This window comes from Natrix helvetica, assembly GCF_964273705.1.
Source record: "Natrix helvetica genome assembly, chromosome: W".
NCBI lineage: Eukaryota > Metazoa > Chordata > Lepidosauria > Squamata > Natricidae > Natrix > Natrix helvetica.
In genome coordinates, this window is record NC_138555.1 from 72,176,106 (window position 1) to 72,185,885 (window position 9,780).

General features: G+C 43.6%; 1 protein-coding gene across 1 annotated transcript in view; it reads right to left on the bottom strand.

The window, feature by feature from the left end:
- Window positions 1-8,810, bottom strand: part of LOC309400529 (type 1 phosphatidylinositol 4,5-bisphosphate 4-phosphatase-like) — a 31,740-nt gene extending 22,930 nt beyond the window's left edge. The window contains exons 1-2 of the mRNA XM_081969096.1: window positions 8,630-8,810; window positions 7,164-7,366 (exon numbers count right to left, since the gene is read on the bottom strand). Of these exons, the coding sequence (XP_081825222.1) occupies window positions 7,164-7,366; window positions 8,630-8,774 (348 nt within the window). The 5' untranslated portion in view covers window positions 8,775-8,810. The remainder of the gene's footprint in view (window positions 1-7,163; window positions 7,367-8,629) is intronic.
- Between the last annotated feature and the right edge of the window lie 970 nt (window positions 8,811-9,780).

The following is a 9,780-nucleotide window of genomic DNA, read 5'->3' on the forward strand; positions in this document are numbered from 1 at the left end:
GTGCCACGAGGGACACGTGCAGATGAAGTCAAGGCCTGTCTCAAGTCATCCATCTTATGGCCTAAAGTCAAAGTCCTGACCTTGACAGTTAACTTTCAACGTGATTTGAGGGTAGAAGACTTTTCTAAATTATTACTTGATATTGGTGATGGCAAGCTTTTGGAAGAGGAGGGAAGAATAACTATTCCGAGTAACCTTTGCCATGTTGTGAGAGATCTAATCAGCTTGACTGACAGAATATACCCCAACATTCATCAGGCTGGAGTGGACTGCAGTTCATGGCTGAGGGAAAGAGCTATTCTCACTCCAACATATGACTCAGCCAACAGCAACAACAGCTTTCTGCTGGAAAAGTTGTCCACTGAGCATATGAAGTATGAATCTGTGGGATTAGTTTTTCTTCTTCTACTTTTTATTCTTTCTTATACCTATGGATTAAAATTTTTCTTTTTTTATAATGCTCGATTGGATTGTTTTTTTTCCCTCCATTTAAGAATTGTTTTCTCTTTAAATTTGGAACATAAAGAAGATATAAAAAGGAATATAAAGAGGGTTGTAACAACAGAGGGAAAAGAAGTAACACTGCCACTTAGAGGCTGGAGGCTTGGAAACATTGTTTTTCTTTTTTCTCTTTGATCATTTGACACTTCAAGGTTTCTCAGTTTCTTTACCGAGAGTGATAGTAGGAAGAGCATAGATTATTTACACAGGTGTTCTTCGGGAGTTCTATCACCAGCTGGATTGGAGGGAAGACAAAACCTTGACTTGAAAGATTATAATGAACTTGCTTGAAATTTAATAAAAAGCCTTGACTGCTATAGTGGCAGTGTTTACAAATTGGAAGAATGGCGCAACAGGAAAAAGAAACTTTAACATTGCAAATGAGTATGTTTGAAATTCAAAAAATATTAGTAGTAACAGAGAAAATTGAGAAGAGATTGGAGAATATAGAACACAAAACAGAAAAATTTGATCGAAAAATTGAGGATGTTTATCAAATGAAGAAAGTGGAGGACACAGCCCAGGTTCAAATCCCAGTAAGGGTATGGCTAGCTGATGAGAGCTAATTAGCTCGAAATAGATCTATACTAGTCTCCCTTTATTTATTTATCAGTACAAATACAACACAAATATAAAAAGGCAACATTAAAAATAAAAATATGGTTTTCTGCCTGCATGGTCTTCTGTGATAAGCCGAAGGACAGAAAGAGGGAGTAGTGACCTTCCTCCCATATTTAGTCATACCAGGGGTTGTAACACAAATACATACCTATTTCCCTGGCTCAACTGATAAGGAAGAGAACCCGTGGCTTAGTGGTTAAGACTCCTGCCTAAAATATATACAGCCCAGGTTCTAATCCCAGTAAGGGTATGGCTAGCTGATGAGAGCTAATTAGCTCGAAATAGATCTATCCTAGTCTCCCTTTATTTATTTATCAGTACAATTACAACATATATATATATATATATATATATATATATATATATATATATATATATATATATATATATATATATATATATATATATATATATATTTGTGTTATATTTGTGTTATATTTGTACTGATAAATAAATAAAGGGAGACTGATTTAGGCATACCAGGGGTTGTAACACTAATATATATATATATATATATATATATATATATATATATATATATATATGTATATGTATATGTATATGTATATGTATATGTATATGTATATATATGCTTGTTTTGTTGTATTCGGGTCTTTTCCCGTGTAAGGTTGAGATTGTCTTTGCAACGTTTCGGCAGGATCTCACTTGCCATCTTCAAGCTGTGGGCTTAAAATGTGATCGGAGCTGCCGTCTTTCTGTAAGTCTTGGTGGGAGGGGATGGGGTGCTGGCTTTGTTTCAGTAAGTGGAATGATTGGTTGTGTGGTTGTATCATGATTGGTAGATTGGTGCTGATTGGTGCAGGCTGTGTGTGCATTGTTGTTTTGTATTTTAACGGCTTGGGTGGTGGGTGGTGTTCGTTTGTTGGCTAGGGCTGGTTTCCAGATGTTTGGTAGGCGGGAGGTATCATCACGTTTGTTCATGTTGTGGGGGTGTTTCTCTATTTCGATGGCTTCCATGATTATTCTCTTGTGGAGGTGTTCTGTTTTGGAGATTAACCTGGCTCCTTCAAAGTTGATTTCATGTCCTGTGTTTGGTAGGCGGGAGGTATCATCACGTTTGTTCATGTTGTGGGGGTGTTTCTCTATTTCGATGGCTTCCATGATTATTCTCTTGTGGAGGTGTTCTGTTTTGGAGATTAACCTGGCTCCTTCAAAGTTGATTTCATGTCCTGTTGGTAGGCGGGAGGTATCATCACGTTTGTTCAGGACATGAAATCAACTTTGAAGGAGCCAGGTTAATCTCCAAAACAGAACACCTCCACAAGAGAATAATCATGGAAGCCATCGAAATAGAGAAACACCCCCACAACATGAACAAACGTGATGATACCTCCCGCCTACCAAACAGGACATGAAATCAACTTTGAAGGAACGCACACACACACACACACAGATAAACACACACACACACACACACACACACACACACACACACACACACACACACATATATATATATATATATATATATATATATATGTTTGACAATATGAAATTTTGTATAAATTACAAATGGAGACTATGAGAGGAGGTTTAAAAGCTTTGTTATTAAATATAATCATTTTTATTTAGAACATGTTATAAAGATGTGATGTTATTGGATGTTTTTAGGAAGATCTAATGGAATGCCATTATATAACTTTACTTTAGATTTAAAATATTTCATATAAAAGGATGTAAAAGCAACTATAGTCAAACGAAGGTTGAGGTACAATAGTAGTAATATATCTAAATATATTTGATTTAAAAATATGTGATTTGATATGTATTGCAAGTGATGACTATGGAAGGGATGCACAAAAAATTTGTAACCAACTGACACACTTTCTATAATTTGTAATGGAAGATACTTTTATGTTCTGTCTGTGTTTGTTCAAAAAATAAAAAAAATGTTTTTTTTAAAAAAGTATGAATCTGTGGACTCAGTAATGGAGATTGGGGGTGCTGTACATTACCCTGTGGAGTTCTTGCACACTCTCAACCCACCAGGATTACCACCTCCTCATGCTGTTACACAATCTAACCCCTCCAAAACTGGAACGCTGACATTAACATGAATCCATTAAAATACTTCACCAGCTACCCCTGGAATTGGGGCCCTGTGCAGGGTGCTGAGCCACTGCACTGACCCAACCTTGGGCAGTGCAAAATCTCAGCCAAGATGGAGAAAGAGGGCACGGGGAAAGCAACAGATGACGGATCGCCTCTCTATGCCGAGACCATCTGCATACATTCCAAAGCCGGGAGGGGGGGGTGGGGGGCTGCAATGCCAGCTGGGAGCAAGGCCTAGACCTCCCTCGCAATTGGAACTAGCCTTGAGATTTATGGCATCTGGGAAATTGCTGTTGGAGCCGTAAGGGAGTGCAAGGGCAGCTTTGACACACGACTGGAGGAGGCCAAAGCAAATGCCAACTAGCCAACCCAATGATTGGAGCCTCCCAGACCAACCTCGACAGCCAAACATGAGTGAAATGAACCCTCACTTTAGCTCAGGACCACCTAGTTGGACCCTGGCCCAGCCCACGTTCTCCTTCCCTAGCAGAGACTCTGCAATGCACTGGAGTGGAGATCTTTACTCCTTCTATACAGTGACAAGCGAGTCCACCCATTACACTGCAGCTGGAGTGAAGCCAACACTAGCGCCCCTCCCCCCGGGGTGCAGACGGGCCCTCCACCAACATGGGGAAATCAATCCAGCCAGCAGAAAGGGGCTTGGGCCACATCTCCCCCTAGCCAACCACCGATGTTTAGGCTGCAGCCTGTGAATCAAGCACCACTGGGGTGGGCTTTCTTCCCAGGTCAGGGATGGGAGAAATACCAATGGATGCCTGCCCTCCCTCAGCAGATGACACCATTTCAGATAACTGGGCAGGGGCAACCCCAGGGATTGACACCCCCCTCCGATTCCCATCCCACCTGCAATGCTCCAACAGGATCTTGCCCCACCTCACCCGCCGGGAGCGGCCCAGCAAGGGGGCCTACTGCCCCAAGCAGCTGCCCAACCACCCATTCAATTTCAGCAAGTAGCCCCGCCAGTTCCCACGCCCTCTCGATTTTGGGCAACGTTTGATGGCACCCCAAGAAAGCTGGCGTATTTCCTAAATCGAACCTGGGCATACATTGATTAATTTGGGGGTCAATACCTTTCCGATAGAGAATTAATCTCAGCAATAGCAGAAGGGATGAATGAGGGGGAAGCTGCAGAGTGGATAGCGGAGCTCCACGACGAGGCGGCTCCTGAGTTAGAAGATGAAACCGGGTTCATCCAACTGATGCATAATCGATTTAGCAATGTGGGGCAGAAGAGCAGATCCAGGAACTGCGACAGGCTGGCTGTCCCGTGAAAGAGTTAGTTTGGGAGTTCAGGAGAACGGCTGGAAAACTGAGAGACTGGCCAGAAAAACTCCTGGTCCACACGTTCAAAAACGCCTTAGATCCTAAACTGAGGAAAGCTTGCAGCATAAGTGTGTGTGTGTGTGTGTGTGTGTGTGTGTGTCAGAATGGATCCAGAATTGGTACACCACTGCAATCCTGCTGGACCACGATCTTCACCCCCATCGAAAGCCCACTGCAGGAAAACCTGCTAGAAGCCCTTTGGGCTGCCGAACGCAGATGCAGTCAGCTGAGAAGCCTCCCCCCTCCTTCCCTCGTGTGTGTGTGTGTCAATAAAATGCTACTGATGCGGTCAACCTGGCCACAGAGCGTCAGAGTGCCTGGCTCCAGCCCCAATCAAACAAACGCGGGAACCAACCACCAGCGTGATAAAGAGAAGGCCCCGGAAGCCTTCTCTTTATCGTGCCAGAAAAAAGTCATCTGGTCCAACAACCTAAGAAAGCTGATCCCCAACCTAAGGAGACAAAAAGTCCAACCTATGAGGAAATCTCTTCCACCTCGGAGGAGGAGAATAGTGAAGACAACCCGATGATGAGTGCACTCATCCGTCCCTTCACCTCACCAGGCGCCAATTTTGGTGGCCGAAATTAAATCAGAAGTGGAAGATTATGTAAAAAGCTGTGCCACTTGCGCGACCATAAGCCCCCTGGACTACTACAATGGATGGCCAGTCCTAGCCGACCATGGGAAGAGATCACAATGGACTTCATCGTCGAGCTCCCAGACAGCAGCAGGAATAGAGTAATCTGGACAGTTATTGATTTGTTTTTCAAGCAGGCGCACTTCATTGCTTGCTCAGGATTACCGTCCGCAAAGAAGTTAGCAAAAATGTTTGTTAAACACATTTACCACCTGCACGGAGTACCCAGGAGAATCATTTCTGACCGCGGAGTTCAGTTCACCGCCAAGTTCTGAAGAGAGTTTCTGAGGTCCATTGGGTCCACACAAGGACTGAGCTCAGCGTTTCATCCGAGCACTAACAGAGCAGCGGAAAGGGCCAATGCGATGGTGGAACAATACATCCAGTGTTATGTGGACTATCAACAAGACAACTGGTCAGACTTGCTACCGTTTGCCGAAGTCGCGTACAACAACACGGTCCACAGCAGCACTGGATTAACTCCTTTCCAAATTACCAGTGGCATGGAAAATACGAAAAAAGCTCTAGCGGAAGTGGCAGAAGCATGCAAGAAGCAAGCTGATAAACACCGCTCGCTCCAAACCCCCTTTTGTGTGGGGGGCAACGTTTTCTTATCTACCAAATACATAAGATTAAGAATGCCTAGCAATAAATTTGGCCCAAAATTTCTAGGTCCATTCCCAATAGAGAAGATAAGTAACCCAGTTACAGTTCGACTTAGTCAACTCAGAATTCTAGGGAAAATTTACCCAGTATTTCATTGTAGCTTGTTGAAACCAGTAATTGGGTCCAGCATAAGACTGTCCACCCAGCCTCCACCTCCTCTTGTAGTGGTAGAAGGGGAAACACATTATGAGGTGAAAAAAATCTTAAGACTCCAGGCTGTATAGGGGTCGCTTACAGTATTTAGTGCATTGGAAGGGTTACCCTTTGTCCGAAGCTACTTGGGTGAAAAGCTGGAACCTAAAAGCGGATAAGTTAGTAAAACAATTCCATGACAAGTTTCCCGATAATTTTGGATGCTGTCTGGAACGCTGACAATGGCCTTGTGCAGAGTCAGGCCACAAATCTAGCTAGCTCAGTATTGACTATGGTGACTTGAGTGCCAACAGCTCTCAAGGGACTGAAGACTCTTGCCTGAAAGCTAACACAAGTACTCCAACAGCAAACCATGTCAGCATATTTGTAGTTGTGGCTTACTCTTTTGTAATCCAAGTTTTTTTTTTCAGGAAATCATCCTATGTTTTAAAAAATCCTACATATTTGTAACATCTGGCGAGAACTATAGGAATATATACGCAAGCCTTTCTCTTTGACGTTTATTGTATGATTGTAGCATCTGACAGGAGGCCAGTTTTGCTGCTGTGGAATTGAGCTGAAGGTAACCAAACAGGGGAAGTGACCCTGAGAAGCACTGCTTGTCTCCAACTTTCTATCTGGTTCACAGGCCAGCTCATCTTCTTTTACATGTACTTGTGCTTTATTTTGCCAAGTGTGGTTAGACACACAAGGAATTTGTCTCCAGTGCAGAAGCACTTGGTGTACTTGCAAAACAGTAGAATATAACCATATTAAAGCGTACAACTGATAAAAGGGGAAAGTAGAAATAATATAGGGGATAAATAATACTACGGCCACATTCTATGGATTGATGTACATGTACATTAGGAAAAAAAAAAACCCCAAACCTTAGTCACTGTATTTTGCCTGCTGTCAGAATGAGGTGTTCAGCAGAGTGATGGCACAAGGGAAGAAACTGTCCCTGTGACTAGTTGTCTTGGCATACAATGCCCTAAGGGAAGGAATTGAAAGTTTATGTCCAGGATGGGAGCAATCTGCAAATATCTTCTCAGCCCTGCTTCTGACCTGCACAATATACAGGTCTTCTACGGCAGGCAGATATTCCATATCTTATATTCCACCCAGCTGCCTCTTGCCTTTACATCTTTCCACTGTGCCTCCCACGTGTCTCTCTGACAGTGCTCACCGTGGCCTCATTACAAATGCTACATTTCACCACATGCTGATGCATCTTTCCCTCCACGTTGATGGGGCTCTGGCAGACTCGGCAAGAGATCATAGGGGCACTGCCGCTCTCCGGTGATGCCATCGGGGAATATGGTGGGGGATCTTCTGTGGGCAGTATAGCTGCTTGGCTCCCATCATTGAGACTGCTGAAGGAGGAAAATCCTTGGAAGGGAAGAGATAAAGAAGCACGGTTAAAAGGGAGCACTCAACTACCATTCTATGGTGCTGCTGTTAAGTTTACAGGCCGCCCACTCAATCCTTCTTCCAGAACTCTCACCTGCATTTCATTCTCCTCAAATTTCTTCACTACCACCACCCTTTGTTTCCTGCCTCTAAATTTGTTCATCTTCAACCTGCAAAGCCCTGTAGAGGATGGCCTTGACAGAGAGAGGGGAGCCCTGTACCAAAGCAACCAGGATGGAAAAACTGCTCTGGTTCAAACAATGAAGGAGGGATGAGAAAACCTTTGAAGCCACCTTCATAATTCACATTAGTATAAGAGAGGGAGGAGGTGAGCCATAATTAAGAGTTTTATCTACAAATGTCTACTTTTATCTACAAATAATCTATAGAGCCCTCTCATCCTGGACATAAACTGTTTCAACTTCTTCACTCAGGTTGCCACTATAGAACATTGCATGCCAAAACAACTAAACACAAAGATAGTTCCCCCCCTCCATGCCATCACTCTGCTAATCACATAATTCCTATAGCACTGTATTATGCCTAAGGATATTTACCCATTTAATAGAGCTGTATTGCTATTATCCTTATCTTTCCTACTACCTTCTTCTATTGGTATCTTATGATTTATCCCTTGTTTGTATCTCATGATTTATGATTTTATCTTATGATTTATGATCTATGACTTATCACTTTGTAGTTTATATGGACACTGAGAGCTTATGCACTGGAGACAAATACCTTGTGTGTTCAATCACATTTGGCCAATAAAGAGCATCCCTATTCTTATTTTGTTAGGATTGGTTACTACAAATATATTCTTTTTAAAAGCAGGTGTGGTCTTTGTGTGGAATTGATTTCTTGGTTTGATCTACATCTTGGGACTGACAGCTATCAGCAATTCTGATTAGCTTTCCTTTGAGAAAACCATTTGGATGGAACCAGACTAATAATATCAAAAAATGTATTTACTGCCTAGGGGACAGCAAGCCCCCGCACTACCCAATGAAGGGATCCTCGTACCAAAAAGGCTTGAGATAAAAAGTCCTGTCCTTATGATTGGATACCCAATTCCAATTCTACCCCCTACCGAGCCACGCCCCCACGCACAAGGCACGCCTCCTGGGTTGGCAACCTCTCCACTCTAGGATCCTCTCGTCTATCCTCGACCCCGCCCCCCGCCCCCCGCCTCTGCTTTCTCAGCGGCCCTCCCAGGAATATAAAAGAGGAAAGGCCGCTCACCCTGTGGCGGGTTGGGTTTTCCCGGAGCAATCAAGGCGGGCCCCGACCCCAGACCTGCCGGCCCCACTAAGCCTCCGAAGCTGAGACCGCTCCCATCGCCAGGCTCGGCTGGCAGCAGGGGGGAGCGTTCACCATCCGCAGCCATCACCGCTGCGGCTGCTACAGCTGCACCCGTAACCACCCCGCGTTTCTTCGGCTTCCGTAGCGCGCATGTCCCCTTCCCTTGTTCCCGGATTACTCTCGTCACATGACAAACCCCCCTCGTCCCGTGACTTTTTCTGCACCTCCTTATTGACTGCTTCTTGCAGGTGGCTCCCAGTTTGTCCAGAATCATCGTTTCTTCCCTGATTGTCTCTCTGTCTCTCTCCCCCCGCCCTTAAAAATGTTGGGGTTAAAGGAGGATTGGTAGGATTTGCGATTGGTTAAATTACAATTAATTAATTAGATTCGTAGGATTTAACTGTAAGCCCTTTAGCATCATTGTTGCTCTTTGCATGTTTTCCAGTTCCTTATCTGCCCTTTGGTACTGGGGCAACCAAACCTGGACACAGTACAGTTAGTCCTTGACTTACAACCACAATTGAGCCCAACATGTTGTTAAGCGAGACATTGGTTGAGTTTTGCCCCATTTTACAACTTTTCTTGCTGTGGTTGTTAAGTGAATCACTGCAGTTAAGTTAATAACAGGGTTGTGAAGTGAATCTAGCTTCCCCATGGACTTTGCTTCTTAGAAGGTCATAAAAGGGGATCCCATGACCTTGGGTCACAGCAACGGTCATAAATATGAACCAGTTGCCAAGCATCTGACTTTTGATCACATGATCATGGGGATGCTGCAAAGGTCATAACTCTGAGAAATGGTTGTATGTCACATTTTTCAGTGCTGTTGTAACTTTGAACTGTCATTAAATCAACTGTTGTACATCGAGGACTGCCTGTATTATAAAAGTGTGCTGACCAGTCCAGCATAGAGCTGGACTATCACTTCCTGTGATGTTGATAGTGCATTTATCTTGATGCAGGCCAAGATTATGAAGGAAGGCCCCCTCCCCAGATAGAAGAAGAAACCATGAGGCAGCAAATAATTCAAACACAATACAAATAAATCAAATACAAATGATTAAATCACAACAGTTTAAATCATTTCAAAC